This window comes from Microtus pennsylvanicus, chromosome 17 (assembly GCF_037038515.1).
Source record: "Microtus pennsylvanicus isolate mMicPen1 chromosome 17, mMicPen1.hap1, whole genome shotgun sequence".
Lineage (NCBI taxonomy): Eukaryota > Metazoa > Chordata > Mammalia > Rodentia > Cricetidae > Microtus > Microtus pennsylvanicus.
In genome coordinates, this window is record NC_134595.1 from 7,935,143 (window position 1) to 7,957,946 (window position 22,804).

General features: G+C 38.3%; 1 protein-coding gene across 1 annotated transcript in view; it reads left to right on the top strand.

Moving 5' to 3' along the window:
* Cps1 (carbamoyl-phosphate synthase 1) overlaps nt 1-22,804 on the top strand; it is a 109,494-nt gene that overhangs the window by 24,808 nt on the left and 61,882 nt on the right. Inside the window, exons 6-17 of the mRNA XM_075951710.1 lie at nt 151-243; nt 4,413-4,502; nt 7,676-7,804; nt 8,355-8,461; nt 9,256-9,394; nt 10,338-10,415; nt 12,084-12,182; nt 13,919-14,014; nt 17,061-17,250; nt 18,008-18,165; nt 19,628-19,756; nt 22,344-22,488. Of these exons, the coding sequence (XP_075807825.1) occupies nt 151-243; nt 4,413-4,502; nt 7,676-7,804; nt 8,355-8,461; nt 9,256-9,394; nt 10,338-10,415; nt 12,084-12,182; nt 13,919-14,014; nt 17,061-17,250; nt 18,008-18,165; nt 19,628-19,756; nt 22,344-22,488 (1,453 nt within the window). The remainder of the gene's footprint in view (nt 1-150; nt 244-4,412; nt 4,503-7,675; nt 7,805-8,354; nt 8,462-9,255; nt 9,395-10,337; nt 10,416-12,083; nt 12,183-13,918; nt 14,015-17,060; nt 17,251-18,007; nt 18,166-19,627; nt 19,757-22,343; nt 22,489-22,804) is intronic.

Sequence of the window (22,804 nt, forward strand, 5' to 3'; positions counted from 1 at the left end):
TGTGTCATTCCTATTTGAGAGAATGAAGACCTGCTGATGGTTCTAAGCTATGAAGACATCTAAATGACAACAGCTGTCCATAGTCTCTGTGGGCTTCTGCTTTCAGCATAACGCATTCCTTCCCACTGCATCTGCTTTTTAATTCACTAGGGCACCATGCTTGGGAAGATTGAATTCGATGGCCAGTCCGTGGATTTTGTGGATCCCAATAAACAGAATTTGATTGCTGAGGTTTCAACCAAGGTGAGAAAATTTTCTTCTTACTTTTTTGTTTTGTTTTATCCACGTTAAGCCTACTAGTTTTATAACATTAAAATCTTTATCTTTCATCTCCCATAAGCACCTGATCTGAAAGGGGAAAGTGGCCCCACAGCAGCTGATATATATGCCATCAAATCTTTGTTGTAAAGTCAGAAGCCTTTCTTACCGACATTCTTGGAAATCTCAAGCCACCATTTAGAAGCTTTTCCCTATGATTTTAGCTTCCTTTTTGTCTTTCACTAGTTCCCTAGTTTAGGGCTTTAGATCACAGCAAATAGAGAAGGTACAGAAGTGTTAAAGGCAGATATAATACTGAGTAGGATAGAAAGCTAACACCCTGAAAGGTAAATGAGAGAACATTATAGGAATTAGACAAAATAATAGCCAAGCATGCTCATGCACGCCTTTATCCCCAGCACTCGGGAGGCAGAGGCAGGTGGATCTCTGTGAGTTCGAGGTCAGCCTTGTCTACAGAATAAATTCCAGGACACCCAGGGCTGTTACACAGAAAAACCCTGTCTTGAAAAACAGCAGAGAGAGAGAGAGAGAGAGAGAGAGAGAGAGAGAGAGAGAGAGAGAGAGAGAGAGAGAGAGAGAGAGAATAAAAATAATAAAAGTCTAGGGTCATTTTGTGCAGGGAAAATATTTCTTTTTTAACTAATTAACTAATTTCTGCAAACCAATTTCAGTCATTCGTCCCTCCTCTCTTCCTGCTACCCCCACTTACCCCCATCGTCTCTTCAGAGAGGATAAGGCCTCCCCTAGGAAGTCAACTAAGTCTGTCCCCTCATCTTGTTGAGACAGGATCAAGCCCCCGCCCCCCACAACATACCAGTGTTAAGCAAGGTATCTCTCCATAGAGAATGGGTTCCACAAAGTCAGTTTATGCAGTAGGATTAGATCCTGTTCCCCCTGCCAGTGACCCCATACACTGCCCAAGCTTCACTGTTGTCACCTGCCTTCAGGGGACTTAGTTCAGACCTATGTGGGTTCCCTAGTTGTCAATTCAGAGTCAGTGAGCTCCCACTGGCTTGGGTCAGCTGATTCTGTGGGTTTCCCCATCATGGTCTTGGCTCCTTTGCTCATATTATCAATCTTCCCTCCCTTCAATTGTACTCCAGGAGCTTGGCCCAGTGCTTAGCTGTGGATCTCTGGATCTGCTTCCATCAGTTTCTGGATGAGGGTTATATAAGGTAGTCCTCAATCTGATTACAGGGGAAGGGCAGTTAAGGCACCCTCTACACTATTGCTTAGATTCTTAGGTGGGGTCAAATTTATTGTGAATATTTGAGCTAAAGAACTAATGCTCAAAATGATGTCTAAGTAACGAAGTGTTTGTTTATAAGAAGGTAGAGAACTCTTTAAAGCCATGCCTCTTGGTCTTGATTTATTTCTTTTAATGAAGCTGTGAATGGATCTTGTGTGATCTCTCTCTGACCTTGGAGATCATAAGAGTCTGGTAGGAGAAGCAAACACGTCAGTTGGCATGTACAGAATCCTGTGGTAAAGCTGTCCTTGGCATGATTACAGGTCACTGCAAAAACCATTCATGATGCATCACCGCAATGAGACAGGTGGATCACAGAAGGCTGGGTGGACGTGTGAAGGCAGACACAAAGAGCCAGCTGTTAGAGATAGATAAACAGAAATCAAGCTGTTTCAGGCAGAAAAGATGGCATGTGTTTGAGAGGCAGAGACTTGCAGCTGCTAGGTGTGTCTGATGAGTTATACATAGGTTCATAGGTAGAAGCAAAGGAATCAATTATTTGAATGATACTTTTGGCAGGTGATGAGTGGATGCCAACTAGATCCAGAGAGTTTCATGTATTAAAGCATCATTGGATGCAGAGCTTTACTGGAAGTTATGGGAAATTCATTCAACATTTTTTGGAGCAAAGGGTAGGTGGACAAAGAATCAAGGAACTTGAAAATAAATTCATGGGATTTTCCGAATGTCAGCAACACTGACCTGGAGAAATTTACCTTAAAAATTCTGTGGTCGGTTAAAAAACACTATATGATACATTCATTTTCAGGATCCTAAGGCAAATTCACACATACAGGTGTTTGTGATGTATTATATAGCTTCCTCCATTTGATATAGAAAGCATATGCGATTGGCCCTCTATATATGCATTCTCCATATTTGGGTATCTAACTAAATATGAATCAAAACTACTGGAAATTGTGATATGTAATATAAATGTGTACCTCCTTTCTTTCTTGCCATTTTCCTAACAATACAGCTCAGTGAAATGACTATTGACATGAAATTTACCTCTTATTAGTTACTGTAAGTCAGGGCTCACTTTAAGTGTGCAAGGTCTATGAAAATATCACATGGTTTTAGAAAAGGGGTTTCAGAATCTGTGGGTTTTGTTCCTCAGAGTGGCTGGGCTGGTGCACCTTCCAAGGAGAATGGCTAGATGAGTTAGTGTAAAATGGGTTTAGGTAGAGAACAGCAGAAATGAGCATATCCATCTATTTATTATCCATCTGTCTATCTACCTATACAACCATCCATCCATCTATCTACCATCTATTTATCTATCCATCCATCCACCTAACATCTCTCTCTCTCTCTCTCTCTCTCTCTCTCTCTCTCTCTCTCTCTCTCTCTCTCTCTCCATCCATCTATCATCTATCATCTGTGATCATCATCTATCATCTTTGTGTGTGTGTGTGTGTAGGTCAGAAAACAACTTTGCAGAGCTTGTTTTCTACTCTCTCCTTTATGTGGGGGTACAGATAATGAATTCTGATCTTTAGGTTTCTCTGCAGTAAGTGCTTTATTTACTGAGTCATCTCAACAGTTCTATATTTTTATCCATGCCAAATAAAGGACAAAAATCTTAGTGACAACAGCTGGTCCTGTTAATGCCTTTATAATTGAATAATGTTGTGACATCTGTGATAAATGTGTATGTATATCAGGAAGTTATATAAATTTTGTGAGTTTTGTTTGACTATATGCCTTGGAAATGTTGGTCATTTAATTCCTTGTCATATTATTGCAATCTGATATAGCTACAGCTAGCTGGTAACATGGTTTTACTTTATAGCAGGAGTTCCAGGTTAAGAATAAATCAGTACTTTTATAAATTAGTTGACAAGAGACTTTGCCTGTGTCATTAATGATCAGTTCAGTAATAATTCCCTAGATGCGGTGTTTTCTCTTCCGAATAGCCACAGAAGGAGAAAGTAAATGGCCAATATCCTTTTCATATGTTTTACTCAAACACACTTTAAGGATTATGAATATATGCTATATATTGACTTTGTGGAGAGGTAGACGGCTCGGTTAAAGCAAATGTTCTTTCAAACATTCAGGTTGCATCATTCACCCGATACCTTTGTCAAGACGTGGAGTCATTCTAAATTCAGAGCAGTCTAGCTAACTCTTAAAGCCAGGACGAGTGTGGCCACCAAGGCTCTAGGCTTCTTGCTTTCTCTTTTGTTCCTTTTGTTTCTTTGACTGGAGAATTGCTTCTTGGGCAAATGCCTGTGAAAATCGATCTGCCTCCAAGCAGTTCTTAAGATGTAGATAATGATTATGATATGCTCTGAGATCTTTCATATGAAATCTACCATTTAAATGCAAACGACTGTCTGGTAATCTAAAGGGAGCAGGTGGTCTATACTAGCTGAGGGATTCTTATGACTCTCGTATTGATTTTACCCATCCAGCCTCTCCGTAAGCCTAATATGCAGTGACTTAATGCAATTGGATCTGATCTGCACTGCAATTTGATGATCAAGTGGCGTTTAAGGCATGATGTATCCATTACCTCATCTGCCTCCCGCTGAATCAGGCAACAATATTTGAGACTTTTATTGCTAATGAGGCAAAACACGAGGATGGTGGTTAACTATGGAAGCAGCCAACTTCTTAAAGATCTTTCTTATCACCATAATGAATAGTTTATACAAAACAGCAAAGCACTTCTTTTTCTCATCGAAAAGATACAGTCTGTGATATTTGCTGTGCTTTTCTTACAAATTGATTTTTAACTGCCAGTCACTCCCTAGCAGTTAGCAATCAATCTGTTACACATCTAAGTACAAAACACGCTCAGTGAATTTATGGCCTGGGCCTGGTACTTACCCTGGGAATCTCCTCTCAATGACTGTTTTTTTTTTTTAAATGGCAGGATGTCAAGGTGTTTGGCAAAGGAAACCCCACCAAAGTGGTAGCTGTGGACTGTGGGATAAAAAACAATGTCATCCGCCTGCTAGTTAAGGTAAGTGATTGGCCCCCTCCAGAAGCTACGGTTTGTAGAGCTGAGAATTGTTTGTGCCCTTTGTTTAGAAGGCTCGCTTCAGAATGTCAGGAATCTCCACTTTTCTTGCTGCCTTTGATCCACAAAATGACACATATGTCCCTGTTCAAATTAAGGATATAGACAACTATGACTTTGAAAAATCCCCAAGAACCAAAACCCATGGAAAAGTGACTTTTATCATTTGTTTGTTATTATTTTAACTTACTCATTTTATCCTCTTAGTAGCAAAGGAAGAATGAGGCTTTCTTATGGCATCGTGGTACATGCTTAGCTTGGGCTGTTCCTTCCTTCTACTTGTTCCCCCTCACGTGTTCTTTTCCAATGCTGATATCGCTCTTTTAATTTTGTAGTATGCTATAATTCTCTTCATAGTTCTCTCTTGAGAGCCTCCTTTTCCTTCCTCATTGGACTCTTTCTAGTTTTCTGACCTCTGCCCACTCTCATTCCAATAAAAAAAGCACACACACACACACACACACACACGAGGCATTAGGATCCATACAGGAGAGAGAACACATGCTTTTCTTCTGAGTCTGGGTTACCTCACTTAAAGCATCTTGACTGTCCTCATCAGGTATTCTGAGGCAGCCCACACTCACTTGGAGAGTTGGAAATGGAAGAAAGCCATGGTGGGTCTGACAGTGCCTCCCTCAGTCTACATTTATTATGCACTGTATGTTTGTAGGATTATGTCCTGTAATTGTAAGACTTCCATAGCGCTCTTAGGAACTAACCTAAACTCTTAGAAAACTAATTAAACTTGAACCTTAAAAATCCCTCAGGACAATTTAACCACATTATATCAGTGTTTTTTATCAAGTATTATTTTGCTAGAGTTTTTCCTCATAACCTTCCCACTTCCAGTTTCTCTGTGTCTCTGTCTGTCTCTTTCTCTCATGCACACATGTATTCACCCCTCACCTCCACAAACGTACATGCTTACACTTTCACATACTTGCAGAACATCAAATTAGTATGGATACAGGGGGATTCTTCAATTCATCTTCATCTTCTCATCGTTAGAGACTATCAGCACTATTCAGATTATGATTTCAAATTATTCATCTTATTAGAGAAATTCTTCATGAATCTTTTAATAGCAGATAGACAAAGGATCTTTTCATATTCCACTCCTATATATGCCATACTAATTTACACTGCCCACTTTCTAGCTGCAAGAGTTATAGGTTTCTTTGACTAAGGGGCTTCTCTAGTTGGGCAGAATCCATTTGTAAACAGGAAATAATAGAACTTTCCCTAGAACTCTCCACAACATTGATCAGAGTCAGTGTAAAGATCCTTTGCCCCAGGCATGGGTCATATCTAAATACTCAATGCTGCCTCCAGGTTCCCCAAGGATCTCAGACTCAGTTGATTGTTCACTGTGGTTACTGTTGTATACTATATTGGGGTGTCTTGTGGTGTCATTTCTCCATTCCATTTATGTCTATTGGAGAAACCTTCCAAATAAACCTTCAAATTCTCATCTTGGGAATGCTAGGGGAACTTTCAAAGGTACAAAATAGTTAGATTTTTTTTTTTGCTGGAATTTTCTTTATACTCCATTTACTCTCCATTTCTCTTTGTCTATATCTTTCCATTTTAAGTAATGTTTTTACTCTTGGAAAGTTCTATATATTTATCCAGTGTATGCTAATTGGATTCACCATCTGCTGCCTTCTTCCAACTAACTCTTGTTTTCCCATTCTGCTTCATTTCTTTTTTTATTTTGTTACGTTTTTGTTGTTAGTAACCCCTCCAGTCCAATTAGTAGTGATTATGCACACGTGAGTGTCTTTCTGTCCTTAGGTATGTCTATCTACTTACTCAATTGGAATGTTGACTAGTTTGTTCTTGTGCTGGTCTTCTGGAGGTAATCAGAGCTACTGTGAGTTGGCGTGCACCAACTCCGCCCTGTCCAGAAGTCAGTATTTCACAGAGCTCCTTCCATCCACTCTCCCTTCCATGTTTGCCTGCCCCTCTCACGCAAGCACCCATGAGCCTCAGACGGTGGTGGTGGGGGGTTGCTATACATGGCCCTCCTAAGCTGAGCACCAAGTGTTGTTTATACCTGGCATTTTGACAAGTGTTGAGTGTCTGCAGCAACCACCACCCACTGCCAAAAAGAAGCTTGTCTGACCACATTTGAGAGCAGCACGGGTCTATGGGTATAAACATTCATATTTGAAATCATGATTATTTAGCAGAACAGCAACATTAACTCCCTAGGGCCAATGATCTCTCTGAGTCATGAGACTTTGATCAGATAGTATCAGTCACAAAAATCCCTCCTGTATAACAGGCCTCATATCCCATCAGAGAGCAGTTGGTTACCCCCATAATTTTAATGCCACTATCCCAACAGTGGGTACATCTTGCCAGCCAGTCAACATTGTAGCATAGGTTGTCCAGTGCTGGGTAAGGCTGCCGATGACTTTCTTCTCCAGCAGTGCACATCACAACTCTTGGCACTACATAAACTAGCCAGAAAGGCAGGAGTTTTCCCTTTCAAGGTCCCTGTCTCTCTCTCCTCTTTATTTTTATGATAAATATTTTGATTTCCCCCTGTCAGAATATAAATAGATTAGAAAACCCTAGGAAGAAAAGTTAAAATTTGCCAGAAAAGAAAGGAAAAGGAAAGGTTGAGACATGGTCATGCCTTTGGGGTGAGACGTGGTCACGCCTTTGGGGTGAGACGTGGTCACGCCTTTGGGTGAGACGTGGTCATGCCTTTGGGGTGAGACGTGGTCATGCCTTTGGGGTGAGACGTGGTCACGCCTTTGCAGAGGCGGCGTGGGTTTGCCATTCTGTGCTGCAGCTATCGAAGTAATAAAAAAATAAAAACCTTGCTCTCCTGACATGGGGAGTTTAATCCCTGAAGCCACTCTTGTACAGGGAGTGTGCCACTTGCTTTTTCATAGATAAAGGGTCAGTGCTTCCTATTGACCATTGGTACACCTTTGTTATAGAAAGCACAACAAGCTACTAAAATCATATTTTATTCAGTGTTACTTGACTATACATTATTTTTAAGATTTCTTTTCGAGGCTAGTTCTTCAAAAGAAGACTGAGCGAAAGCACACATGACGAAAGCAAACATTTGGTTCATCTTTCTTGTGTTTCTTTTCCAGCGAGGTGCTGAAGTGCATTTGGTTCCTTGGAATCATGACTTCACGCAGATGGAGTATGATGGACTTCTGATTGCCGGGGGACCTGGGAATCCAGCTCTTGCACAACCACTAATTCAAAATGTGAAGAAGGTGCTGTGAGCCTGGGGCTTGAGGGCTGCTGCCTGGGAGGGAAGGGCATCTGCTCTGCAGTCCAAACAGGTGTGGTTTCATTCATTCATGTAGTTTTAGGACTTACATTAGTACTTTGGAGGCAATTTTAGCACAGTTATTTCAGAGAGAAACCAGTGAGGACTCGTAGAAGCATTGCTTTACTTTGGAACAGAGGAACCTTGCCATGCTTCCTCCATTAACAATGGCTGGATGGAGTCTAATCTTCACCTCTAACAGCCCTCATGATTGAAAACTGGCAACCCAGGCTCATTAGCTTGGTGCAGAGTCCATAAGACCTTCAAGTTTTTTAAACATTAAGTTATGTTTTGTTTAATCTGAAAGGCAAGAACATCTTAATGGATTCTAAGATCCATCAATTGTGCGCCTCTCTCTACATTCTAACTAGCAATTCCTTCCCTACTTCCTCCACGTTGTTCATGAGGAATGGGGGATGCTCTGGCTTTTGTTCTTTCAGAGACAGTATTTTTCCCTATCTGTCTTACGTGCTTGATGATCTTCCCTGATACAGATTTTGGAGAGTGACCGCAAAGAGCCTTTGTTTGGAATCAGTACGGGAAACATAATAACAGGACTGGCTGCTGGGGCCAAATCCTACAAGATGTCCATGGCGAATAGGTAAGGCAGTCATGAGATTGCAGCCAGGATACCTCTGAAGTACGCAGGCAACCAAACACCAAAGGCTTAGAGAATTTACATAGCGTTTCTGCAGAGCAAACGCCAGTCATCCTATTACATAGTTCACAGTTGTCTGAGCGCCTGATTCCATTTTTATTACATTTCTCAGAGGCAGCCTTCTCTAACGATAACTTTGCTATAGTTTAAGGTTATTTTCCTTCTCTTGGCATGAACCGACGTTATAATACTCGATCAGAAGGTATTCCAAAGGAAACTGTTCCGATTTGAAGCTTCGTTTCAGAACATTGATAACATTGTGAAGAACGAGAATGACTTAAGAACACATTAGTGACTCAGTTTCACTTCTTTACCCCCAACGCTGTCTCCTTCCTTCCTCCCTCTGCACAAAGCAGAGCTCAGAAAGTCTGATCTGAGGACCGGTCTCTGTTAATCAGAGAGTTCTCTTCTGGCTTGAACATGACCGGAGATCCTTCAAAACGAGTTGCTTATCTGTATTTGTGTGAAGCCAGTATGCAATTTCTCTTCTTTAGGAGTGCTTTCTAAAACTGATTATGAAAGTTCAATAGACCTGTGCTTAAGACTCAGAAAAGCTGCCTGAATTGAGTTTTTGTTTCTGAGGCTGAAATGCTTGGGATTAATAATCTGTGACTCTTTTTACAAGGCAATTTTCACTAAAGCAGTCAAAAGGCCTGAGTTTGGCTTCACGAGTAACATATGCATTCCCTTCACTTTCCTTTTCTCTCTCTTTTTTTTCCCTCTCCATCTCTCTCCAGAGGACAGAATCAGCCTGTTCTGAACATCACCAACAGACAGGCCTTCATTACCGCTCAGAACCATGGCTACGCTCTGGACAACACCCTCCCTGCCGGCTGGAAACCGCTCTTTGTGAATGTCAACGATCAAACAAACGAGGTAGGGACTCTCAACAAAGCTGCTCTGTTGTTCGTGAGAAGATAAGGGCTTTTCGTGTATGTTATGTATTCTCCTTTTCATGTTTAGTGTGTGTGTGTGTGTGTGTGTGTGTGTGTGTGGTGTGTGTTACATGCAGCTGTGCAGTTGTGTGCACCTGTATTTGCACACGGAGCCTGGAGCAGGTTACCCAGTATCTTCTTGTACTGTTCTTCACACTACTGTCTTATGACAGGGCCACTCACTAAACTGGACCATTTTGATTTGTCTGTCCAGCAAGTTCTCAGGAACTACCTAGCTCCACCCCTTAATGCTGTGGGTTAAAGCACATGCATTGACATGGTTGATAGGAATTCAAACTCAGGTCCTTCTTACTTGTAGACCAAGTGCTCTAATCCATTGGATGACCTACTTAGCCAGTCTGTCACTTCACAAATGCAATTCTCTTACTTTCTTAATAGTTGACTTTTTAAGACCCAGATCTTCTATCCTTCTTCAGGATCCATCTATACATTCACCACTACTAGGGGTTGGTTGATATTTATCTGTTTGGATCCAGTCCTTGGCGTGTCCTCAAGTCTCAGTGCTGCAGCAGTTTTTAAGACCTTTGGGGAATTAATTTAAGAGTTGGACCCGAGAATTTTATTTTATTTTGAAGAGACTCCAGAAGGTCCAGCCCCAAATGTTCTGGACCAAATTTGTTTGATTTTATTACATTATGGAACCTTCATCCAGCTTCCTCTTTGTTTTCTATTCTTCCTTAAACAGTTGGGTGAATCCTTAATGTCTCCAACCATGTTACTTAATAACACTGGGAATTTTCCAGAACTTTATTAAGCATTAACTTGGTTTCCTATTTGAACTTTATTATCTACTGAATAATACATTGCCATACTTGACATTTGTTGTCTCAGAAGGAATTTCTCCCTGTTTCTCATTCCTTTAGGGGATTATGCATGAGAGCAAACCCTTCTTCGGTGTGCAGTTCCACCCAGAGGTCAGCCCAGGGCCAACAGACACTGAGGTATGCCAGCCAGACGATGTCTGCTATATGCTTGAAAAAAAAATCAGAGATGTTTGTGGGTGAAGACTCAAGAAACCAAAATAATTGGTGCACAATATTCTCAAGGATGGCATCTTGGTTTCATGCATTTTGTATTAAATTTCCCCATGAAGATCATGAAGTAAATTTTAATCTTTTCTTAAATTTAAAGTGGGAAAGCCCTTAAGGAACTCAAAGCAATGCTATGATGCTATTTTTACTTAAACGCATTATCATTCTAATATATTTAGCTCTGAAATTTACAATTGTTGTGCTATGCAAATGAATTCCCTCTTGCTCTTTCCATCTCATAACTGAAATGAAATTTTAATCCCCCATCTGTGAGTTAAAAAAATCCCCATGGCAACTGGTTGTGTAGCCACAGAAGAAGAATAAACAGCAGCAGGGCAAGGAAAGGGGCTGGGAAGGAAAGAGGCAGCCCGTGTGGTCACATGACTCACATGATTTTTACAAAAGGGACCCACAGGAATGCTTAGAGCAGTCTGTTTCTAACCTGGATAGTTTTTCTATTATTTAATGAGAGCTTTTGGTTCAGTATTCAAGTACATCTTTCCAAATTAAGCTTACAACGACTCCCAGAAAAGCCTGCGTGTCTGGAGTGAGTTCCCTCTTCCTGCGCCCAGGAGCCTCCTGGAGCACTTTGTCCATCCCTGACATCAGAGCCTCCAGAAAAGATGCCCAGGCAAAAGGAGGAGGAGGACATGAGTTTCCTAATGAAATTCCTACTCTTTCATCCCAGAGTGGCTTCTTAGATATGTGCATGGCATTTTTTTTTGCATTTCTCTTACTTGGACGTATCAAAACCTGTATGTTTTAATTAATTCATGATGAACCCGGGAAAACAAATCACTAGTTACTGTCTTCACGTAATGCTTGCTAAGATTTTTTCTTTAATTTAACATTTAACTCTTAGACTATGCTAGAACTTCAGATATGCTCAGTATATGCAATCATTGCACCATGACTTAGTGTTTTATTTTTCCATCCTGCCAAATTGCAAAGCAAGTACTCTTGTTGACATTTATCATGTCTAGTGAAGCAACAGAAGTAAGCTCACTGGGAAAGTTTAAGAATAATCTCAAGGGGTCATTTTTTAAGAACCGACAGAAATGAGAGAATATTATTTCTGACTTTGAAGTGTGAGTGTTCTAGCTTTAAGTTTTGTTCAGCTAGAGTTTGAGTCATACAAATGATATACAATTAAAAAACTAAAATCTTGTTATTCTCAAAAGGCAGCATGGGGTGTGTTTATTGTCTGTAGAAAATGTCTCATCTTAAAGGACTTGAGGTGAACAGAGCCCAGAAGGCTCCCAAAGATTATAGGCGTGATTTGTATTTTTTTTAATGGAATATGTGTGTGTTATGGAGCCCTTGTCTAGTTGACTCTTTTTTAGTCTTCTCTGGTATATTTATTTGTCTTAATTTAATATTAGTAAACATTCAGTTATTGGACAAAACCCAAACTGAAACCACTAAGTAGCAAAACTCCTAATATTCATGCAGCAAATTATAGTAAAAACAAACAAATTTCTCTTTCTGAAGCTTTTTTTCTTAACTGAGCACCAGACGTGTGCTTGGAGGCCTTGTGAGTTTAGAAGTGTCCAACTAGCTGTGATTTTTCTTTTGTAGTACCTGTTTGACTCCTTTTTCTCACTGATAAAGAAGGGAAAAGGCACCACCATCACCTCAGTTCTGCCAAAGCCAGCGCTGGTTGCATCCCGAGTTGAGGTCAGTAGATGCAGAGACTCCATTTTGGTTTATGTATCATGTACTTTCTCTAATATGTGATGACTTATTTTTAAAAAGGAAAATGATAGAATTTACATGAATATCTATGAAAAATGAATGCCAACATTATATGTTTTAATTATCTGCTCTTGGGAAGTCATTATAATTTACATTAAACATTTATTTTAAAATATTTGTATTAATTCCTTGAGAATTCCATAATACATTTTGTTCATAATGACACACCTTCCCCAACTTCTATTAGATCCATCATCCTTCCCCACCCACCCAACTTCGTGTCCTCTTTTTTTTTTCTTAAACCTACCAAGAGCAATTTGTAGTACCCATTGTTGTTCTTGTGTGTGTAAAGGAATAGTCTCTTTAAAGTAAATTAGCTCTCTTCCCAGAAATTGATTCCCAGTAGCTGTTCTGCTAAAGGTGGGGCTCTATCCACTTCCTCCCTCTGTTCTGAACTTTTGTGTCTCCTGAGCTTAGACAGGTTTTCTGTATATTGTCCCCAACATCATGTGTTCATATATGCAATTTCCCTAATGTGTTTATGAAGCACTGTTCATTACAGTCACTCAGTCCCTCTGGCTTCTACAGTCTTTCTGCCCCTCTTCATAATGATCTCAGAACCGTGGGAGGAATGTGCTGGATATATATACACACATACATGTATATGTAAATATATGTACATATGTTTTATTCATATATATATCTATATCTATCTATCTATCTATCTATCTATCTATCTATCTATCTATCTATCTATCTATCTATCTATCTATATATCTTTCATTTAGGGCTGAATGTTTCCAGTCTCCCACTCTCTGCATAGAACCTCTGTCTAGACAAATGACAGGGCCTAGGGGAGGTCCTACTTTTATTATCCTGCTAAATGGACATAGTATTATACATTTTCCTAGTGATTTACTTTTATAGCCATACATTAGTGCATTTTTTAGGCCTCATCAGGAGAACCTCTTGTGCAACAGATGGTAATTACTTCACAGAGATACACTTGGTCAAATGGCACAGAATAAGAAATTTTCACCTACAATACTGTCTTATAAAATTTCTTTCTACTAGACTACTTATTATAAAAGCTTAATAAGAAATAGTATTACTTTTGATTTATAATTTGGTATTTTTCCGTTACCCGTCCCAAACCATAGTCTTTTGTAACCCCGAGATATTTACTATTTACTGAATCATTGAAGCTGATAGAATTCATTTCCTAAAAAATGAGATGAATCATCATTTAGTGTAGTAAACAAAATTTCATTATTTACCTCTAAAGGCAAGTGCATTAAAATTAATATGTATAAGACCTAAGTCATTATATATTTAAGATTTTATATTATATGATAAAGATCATCTCTAGTTCTTTTGCATTATATAAATTTTAGAAGAATGCATTGTACTTTGAAAATATGTGTAGAGATAGATGCAGGTACATTTACATGCAAATATTTTCTGTAGAGTAAATGCACTTGGTTTTTGCATATTCTTAAACCAAATATCAGCTTCTTTCAATTTTTTTGCTTAAGTCAAGAAATTGCTCAGGAACTTTGGAAAGGGCAGTGAAATTAGATTATATTTCAGTTGTTAATCTTTGTGTCTGGAAATGACTGTATAAACTCAGGCAACAGAGCTTGACTACTCTTCTCTGGCGGATGCCTTATTTTCATTCCTTGGAAATGACAGTAATGTCTCTTTCTTATTGTTTGTAGGTTTCCAAAGTCCTCATCCTAGGATCGGGAGGTCTGTCCATTGGTCAGGCCGGAGAATTTGATTACTCAGGATCTCAGGCTGTAAAAGCCATGAAGGTGAGAGAGCACGAGCTTTCCCAGGCTTGGTACACGCTCCTTAATGAGTCCAATTAGTCGTTTGTAGTTGAGATTTATGAGGTTTCTTTTCAAAGTCACTATAGTTATTTTCCTTAGCTATCATTAGAATTCTATAGTAAGAGTTTGGTCAACACCAAACTCTTCAAATGTGCACTCAGCCAAGTGAAGCAGGGGAATTTATTTACATTATTGTCTTTTTACACTGAAAACCTGAACGTTTATCTTGTTTCTATAGGGAGTTGGTAAGTATACTTGTGTTTGATGTATCAGAAGGAATCTGGGCTCTAGGCTACTTCACACCCTGTGCTAGATGCTTGAGGCATTTCTGTAGTGGAATGAACTCCTAGCTGGGTGAGCAAGGGTACCAACACATTTGTTCAAGCATAAGAAATTATCTATCACCAGTCAGTAGGGAATCCTATCCCTTTATTTCTGACTTGCAAAACTGGATGATACAGCTATATTTTCAAGTGGGAAAGATTATTTAATAATACTTAAGTTGGGAAATGTAAACTTGTATTTTCGATTCATCCAGGTTGCCACTGTAATTATAGCAAATCAACCTTTAGAGAAGTTATCTTGTGTGGTTAAGATGTTCCACTGCTGAGACAACTTGCTCTCTCTTTAATCCTCTTTCCAACAAGCTCCACATGTTGGTGATTATCAGGGCATCCAGAGGTAGTGTTAGCACTGGCTCCGTGACCCTGCCTCAGGCACTGCAGTGTAAAGTCAATTCACCAAAGACCCGCCTAGTACTGAGAAGCACAGAGATGTCAGAGGGAAAGCAAACATTGGAAAACAGCTGGCTAAAGTTTTCCTGTGACCCAAGATTATCCCGATAAATGTCTGTTGAAAAGAGCCTTAATACAACCCAATCCCTGATTCTTCTTCCCATCTCTCCTCCCCTCTTTTCCTCTCCTCTCTCCTTCCCTCTCATCTTGTTTCTTCTTATTTATTCACAGATGACCTTACTGTGCATATATTATTATTTTTTACATATTTAAAAATATTGATTCATTACATTATATTAAGATTCAGTTTCTTATTGATTAGAAGGTTTTCTTTTTTTAAATTGATTTTTGTTGAGCTCTACATTTTTTTCTGCTCCTCTCCCTGCCTCTCCCCTCCCCCCTCCCCCCTCAACCCTCTCCCTAGGTCCCCATGCTCCCAATTTACTCAAAAAGATCTTGTCTTTTCAATGGTTTAGCTTGGTTACAACATAGTGTTAGTACATTTAGGATTTAGAATACCATTAAGTAGTAGACATTTTCATGGTCTTTGGGAACTTTGTAAAGATATATAGTTCTTCAAAGTTTTAATTTAACATGCTTTATGTTAACTTGCAGCTGAAGATTAGGAATTAGAAAATAGCAGGATTAATTATGAGATTTATATATAAACTCAAACTAAAACAATGATGTGGTAATACATATATTATGGAAAGAATAAGGAAAAATTCATGCAAAATTAAATAAAATCATCATGGATTTTTAATCAATTTAAAAATGATTAGCATGTATGCATGACTTCTGTAAAATTCATAAAAGTTGTTTTATTTGCTACATTTTAACATGTTCAATATTCTGAAGTTTGTTGGTACCTGAGGAGTAAGCTTTTTTTCATACCTTTGCTAATGGTATATTTACAATTTAGATTCAATTATTTTAATTATTACTTATATCCAAAATATATTTGCTTAGCTTTATGTATTGTTAATAATATTACTCTCATTCTGGATAGCTTCTTAAAATATTGACTGACAACTCACACTGAAGACAGAGAAAGTGCATCTGAATGTCTTGTTTAGAAAGAGTCTAGGGTCAGCTATGTGTCCTTTAGTAACCCATTTAAAACCTCATTGAATCTTGGTTTCTTCAATCCAGAAATGGACATCTCTCTTTTGGGATTAGTTTATATATTAACAAATATATAACTACATGCAATTTAAAATAGCATAAACTGTGTTTATCTTTAATTCAGAGCTTCCTTAAAGGAAGAATTTGGTTTTCAAGGATGAGTTTTAGACTTTCATCTGAATATTTTGTTGATTTTTTTTAGAAGAAATTGAAATCTACACAATAGTTTGTTAAATAATATGGACTATTTGGCCATATTTCATACTTTATTTCACTGAGGTTCATTCTCATCTTGATTTGGAAAATCATTATTCTTAGTACGTGAAGATCATTTTAGAAGAAGTCTCTCCAGATGTAAGGAATGAGTTAATATTGCAAATCATATATTCTTGCACATGACCACGCACACGCATGTATGCACATAGATGCAGGTTTGTATTTTAATTTATTGCCATATGGTAATTTCTGTTTTCTACACACACCCACACACTCCCACACACACAACCACATACATGTGTACATATATATATGTATGTATATATATATATATATATATATATATACACACACACACACACATGTAGTATAATGCTTTCTTAAAAGTATTACAAGCAGGTTTAAAAACTAGAGAAAATGGGTATCAACAGGTGTATCTTAATGATTCTGGCAAGAACAAGATACTGCATTCTAAAGGTGCACCCAGTGCTGTTCTCAGACAAGACATAGAAAGGGAAACATATATTTTGCCTCTATTAAATATATTTTATTCATATAAATATGAAATATTTAAGTTGTTTCTAATTACATATCATTAAAACTCATTTTAAGTTTTTTTGGGGGGCATTTCATTCTTTTAATATCAATTGAACCCTAAAGTTTAGCAAACAGCCTCTAGACAGCCTCTCTGAAAATTATTTCCAGTTTGATTTGCCACATACCAGGCAAAGGATTCATGGTGATGATCTTGATGAAGCCGGTTTTCTTATTAGCATTATTTTACAGCATGTTTTCTTCATTTGGCCAGATGCTTGTTTTCTTTTGATTTCTGCAGCCAGCCCAGAGAATAATCTAAAAGCTTTGCTATCCAACTAGTCTTCATTGGAGTGTAGCAACCATTATCCACCGAAGACCTTAAATTAAGAAACTTAATTTGTTCATTTTTTTTCCAGGAAGAAAATGTCAAAACTGTCCTAATGAACCCAAACATTGCATCAGTACAGACCAACGAGGTGGGATTGAAGCAGGCAGATGCGGTCTACTTTCTTCCCATCACCCCACAGTTTGTCACAGAAGTCATCAAAGCGGAGCGGCCTGATGGGCTAATTCTTGGCATGGGTGGCCAGACAGCTCTGAACTGCGGTGAGTTCTTTTCCGTTCAGGTGTAGGTTATTTTACCTGTGCACCAATGTGAAACACATGTTTCTTGTAGCCATCGAATAGTTGTGTTCTCTGTGCTCATAAAGCATTTATCCTAATGTAGAAGAAAATGGCAAACGAAAGTCTTCCACGCCATGTAATAAATTGTACTAGTTTATGGCCCAAAATAGTAGGGATACAAAAAATTCTTCACGTTTAGGTTCTGGAGTGGCCAAACGGATTTAGTGGATTTCCTTCTCCATCTTAGGACATTGTTGTCAATGAAACGCTCCAAACTATTATGAATGAAAAATGAGAATTAGCATATTCATGCTTGCAAGTCAGTGCTGGGGCATTTGCCTTTCACATGGCAATGTAGGCTTGTCTTGACTGCTCTGTTATTGGCTGTGCTGACTCCTTGAATACATTTTAAAAGTTATTTTCAAATTGTTTTTAGATGTATTTATTTTACAGGTAGGGATATTTTGCCTGCATGCATGTATATGTACCACGTGTGTGCCTGGTACTGTAGGAGTTCATAAGGCAGTATCGGAAACCTTTAGAACTCCAGTTGCTGGTTACTGTTATCTATCTTGTGGCCACTGGGAGTTGAATTCTGGTCTTCTGCAAGAGAAGCCAATGCTTTTAACTTCTGAGATATTTTTCTAGCCCTAGGGTTTTTCTTTAAACAATGTTCAGTGTCTGTTAAGAGGACATAAGGTTAAAGATGATAAAAACCATATGTTTGATTCTTTTGTAGGAGTGGAGCTATTCAAGAGGGGTGTGCTCAAGGAATACGGGGTGAAGGTCCTAGGAACTTCAGTGGAGTCCATTATGGCCACAGAAGACAGGCAGCTCTTCTCAGACAAACTGAACGAGATCAATGAGAAGATCGCTCCCAGCTTCGCAGTGGAATCAGTAAGAAACTTTGTTCTTGGGAGATGGGGTTGTTATTTGTCTTGGACTGCAGGGAGAATGGTTTATCATCTCTGATAATTATATATAAAAATCTATATGTTATGTTCAGACATATTTTAGTATCATGGAGACATTGTGTATTAATGTCAGCACTCAGTGCTAAAATTTTAGAAATAGATATTAATATTTAATCTTTGCAATGGAAACTATAAACCCAGGGGTGATTTCCCTTGTTTGAAGCTGAGGCACCCATTATCTCTTGCCCCGAAAACAACAACAATACTGACTTTTAATAGCAAACTTATTTTTGCCTTTGCCATCTCTCCTTCCTGGAATAAGTCACACATGTTGAGTGTGAGTCTTAATACCCTGAAAATTGGGCTTTTGAAATGAAATAAATGTTTAAGAATGAAATGAATTTAGTCATTAAGATTCATCCTGGATGCATATACTTTTGTTATAGATCTGGGTTTGATTTTCTATACTCATTTTCCATTATTCCCATTTTTAGAATATTGCCAATCACTAAGAAACATTCGACTATTTGTTCGTCTCTTTTTGCCCTGACTTTATCTTTGATTTTACAAATCTGTTTGATGAGGTGAAAAGTGGAAGCTTTAAACACAACCTACCCATTGTAGAAATAGGCAAAGTCTTAGGGATGAGGCAAGTAATTCTGGGATGACTAAAACCGGGTGTATCTGCCTCAGAAAAGAATGCTACTGTACACATGTACAAAACCTGTCAATCAAGAAGAATCTCCTGGGAGCTCTCCTGAATGCTTGGGGAAGCTCTAGCCTTACATTAGTACTTTTTGTTGCCAGATATAATTATGTCCTTGCTTCTCCATGATAAGAAGCAGGCATATGGGAAAGGTGTAATTACATTCCCATTGGTGGTGTAATAATATTTCACAACAGAAAATATAGCCACCATATGTTGTATTTGGTAAGTTAAAAGAAATTCCAAGCTGCAGAGACTGTTCTGAGAATACATTTGAAAAATGAAATACCTCTTTTTACCTAGTGTTCCTAATGGCATGTTGTTTTATTACCATGTTAACTTCAGGAACAGATAAACATTTTTTTCTTTAAATGATAGACTTTCAAACTGAAGGTAAAACCATTATTTTTATATATCTTTTATTCTAAAATAAATGATGATTATTTCTGCTTTGATCACAGTGTAGTGTTTAGAAAACAACTTAAAATTTATCTGATAAAAAATGAAAAAATTACACCCACTGGAATTTTACACAACTTTTTTCCAGAAGCATTATTTTTCAGAAGTACATGAGGGGATAATAGAACATGTTCCCCTCTGCAAATCAGCTAATTAATCTGTGTTTCTAGGCTCTTATAGTGTGGTCCTGTATGTCCCCCTTTCTGTGTGTGTGTGGGGGGGGAGTGAAAAGGAGGGAGGGGTCAATCTTTCAGTTTCAATATTCTTGCTTTGTTCCCAGATGGAGGATGCCTTGAAGGCAGCAGACACCATTGGTTACCCTGTAATGATCCGGTCTGCGTATGCACTGGGTGGCTTAGGCTCTGGCATTTGCCCCAATAAGGAGACCTTAGTGGACCTTGGCACAAAGGTAAGTATTTTCCCGAGCAATATTCCTATCAATCAGAGAAGCTGATTTGATGAACCTATTCGCGTAGAGAAAGTTGTGACCTTTCCCCTGTCGCCATCATAGTCAAGGGCCAACTGGCCCTGCTATTGAGGGAATCAAGCACAGATGCTCACACTAGAACACAGCATAACCCTCTCTACCTATCTGTCCATTTTCATTATGCTACTGAATTCACTGAGGAACATTAATCCACCTTTATCTTCCTCTGTTTCACTGTCTACGCTAAAACATTCAGATCGCTGGTTTCACTGGTTAAGAGAAGAGCAGAATAAAATGCCTCGTTTTTCACACCACTTTTGAGAAAACCTGATAAGGACACAATCTCTCCCCAAAGTGCAGATGTCAAACCACCAATGGTATCAGTCTCTACATTTAATAAAGCGAATGAAAACTGCCAACTACTGTCCACAAACAGAGGGTGAGACTGGAATACTTATCATTTGCTTTCTAGCAAAAGCAAATTGATGCATCACTAAGTGCATTTTGAGAGATTTATTGAAACTATTTTGGCTAAAAAAAGGTGTTCTATATGAAACAGAGGTAAACACACAGAGCCTTGCTCCGGAGATGTTTGTTAATTTTCTGCTACTAGAGAGCCATACCTGGTAACACTGGGCACTCAGCAATGACTCTGAGTGAGGAAATGCCGTTGTAGCAAGGACATCTGTGCAGTGTGGGGATGATTTGACGAAATTACTGTGTAGCCATTGAAAGGGCTCTCAGTACCACGCAATTTTATTTTTTATTTTTGAACTAAAACAAAGTAAGAATTTTTAGTTATTGGTATTGAAATTTGAAAGCAGATAAATACAATTAAATACTCTCAAATACTTGTAGTGACAGGCTTACAAGCTAACAACGTATATTTAGTTTTTTAAAATTACCTAAATTATACATACAAAAGGCAACACATTTAATAGGAATGGTTTCTTTTCTCAGTATTAAATAAGTCCCAGTCTGGACTTTGGAGTTATTTATTTAAGGTAAAAACTATGTTTATGTAGTTATAAAATATACTTACTATAGCATGATACATGTTATGAGTATTCTTAATTTAGCAATATACTTAGTAACAGCAAGCATATATTTCTCCTGTGTTAAATATATTTTATCCAAAAAATGAAGCATTCTGGAATTATTTTTATATAGAACATTTACAATCTGAAGACAGCTTTGGAATGAAATATTTTTCAATTATTGCTATTCTGTTACAATAATCAATGGTTGATGAATACTTTTCCTAGTTGAAAACCTTTACTTTTCCCCCTTGAGATTAGCTAGTCATATCCTTACATCTTAACCTATCCCTTTATCCACTTGAGGTTATAATTAGAGCTACTAGATGCTATGCTACTTCAATTAGGTACTTAAGTTAACTTTGGAGTAAAATTGGAGACTTGAAAAACTTTAAATCAAGGCTAGGAGATTTCCTTGTATCTAAATATCTATCATAGTCTACTAGAATATGCAATTTCTTCCCTCTGTCTCAGGGTTTTCTTTTGCAAACAGCACAAATGGCAAATGACATTATCACTCATTTGGTAACTGCAGCTCCAGAATGTCCTAACTGCTTTGGGAGCCTCATCCTGGCAGATGAGTTGGTGACAAAAGAGTTGCATTTTCAGCTGCATGTGTCCATAGTGACAACTGAGGTTGCAAAAACTTTGGGCTGAGATACCTTATGGAAAATTTAAATTGAGTTGTCACTATATCATACAGCCTACTAATAATCTGAAATAAAATGAAAGTTCTTTCCATTTTATTGATATCCAAAAATCAAATACATTATGTGACAAAGGGAAATCCCTGTTTTCAGTGGTCAGTCACCACATGTCCAAGGTCAGAGACGGCCTCTTTCGTATTCTGAGTTCAGCATTCTACCGCACTGTGGGTATGCAGTAAATATGAAATGGTAATTACACTAATTCATATCTGTCTAATCAGCCATGTATGATATACGACTCAGAGGATTTAAGCACTTAGGCAGTGATTAGCCATAATAATAGCTGCATATGATTCTTCTAATTCCCAAGTCGCTATGCCATCTTGGCTCACTGTTTACAGCCATCATCATCTCCCTTTTCTTCCTCATCAGCTCCAACTAACTCTGATTGTGTATGTCACTGTACAAACCACCCTCAGTTATTTTAGAGAAAGCCAGCGTCTTTAGACTTATTTTTCCAAATTTATTTGTACTTATCACATTTTCTGGTTTCACAGAAGCCTAGCTACTGAAATAATTTCATTTCCCTCTGCCTGATTGCTCAATTATTTTCTCTTTTTCCTAAATTAGTTTGATTTAATGTCATATCAGCACTTTGAATGGCAAGCCTCAATAACCCAAATCAAGCATATTCACTGCAGGATACTATTCCTGGTTTCACTGATTTTTCTGACACCCTATGCCTTCTGGAAGGTGGGGGAGAATGGAGATGGGGTTTAAGACTTTAGTGCTGACCAAGATTTGGGTCAGAGCACTTCCCTTCATGGCCTTGTTTAAACCAGTGTCTTTCCTTAAATCTTTGCTATCTGTGTCATCAATTTCCAGGCGTTTGCTATGACCAACCAGATTCTGGTGGAGAGGTCAGTGACAGGTTGGAAGGAAATAGAATACGAAGTTGTCCGAGATGCGGATGATAACTGTGTTACCGTCTGTAACATGGAGAATGTTGATGCCATGGGTGTTCACACAGGTAGGCAAAGAATCTACAGGAATTGTCATGCCTTTGGCTCCAGACTCTGATCACCATAGCAACCTGTATTAGATACTTTACCACTCTTAGCTGACAGACTAATGATAACACTTAACACGGATACATAGTATTTTATAGCATTGAAAATAGTCTCATATTTAGTTTGGAATTCACAGAATCCCTCTTTGGTATGGTAGATATTATCTTGAGATCAACTGAGGGAAGTCAGATAAATAATTAATTTGAGTAAAAGCTATGACAGTGTTTGGAAATAAAGATGGGGCCTGCAAAACCTTAAAACACACTAATGTGTTAG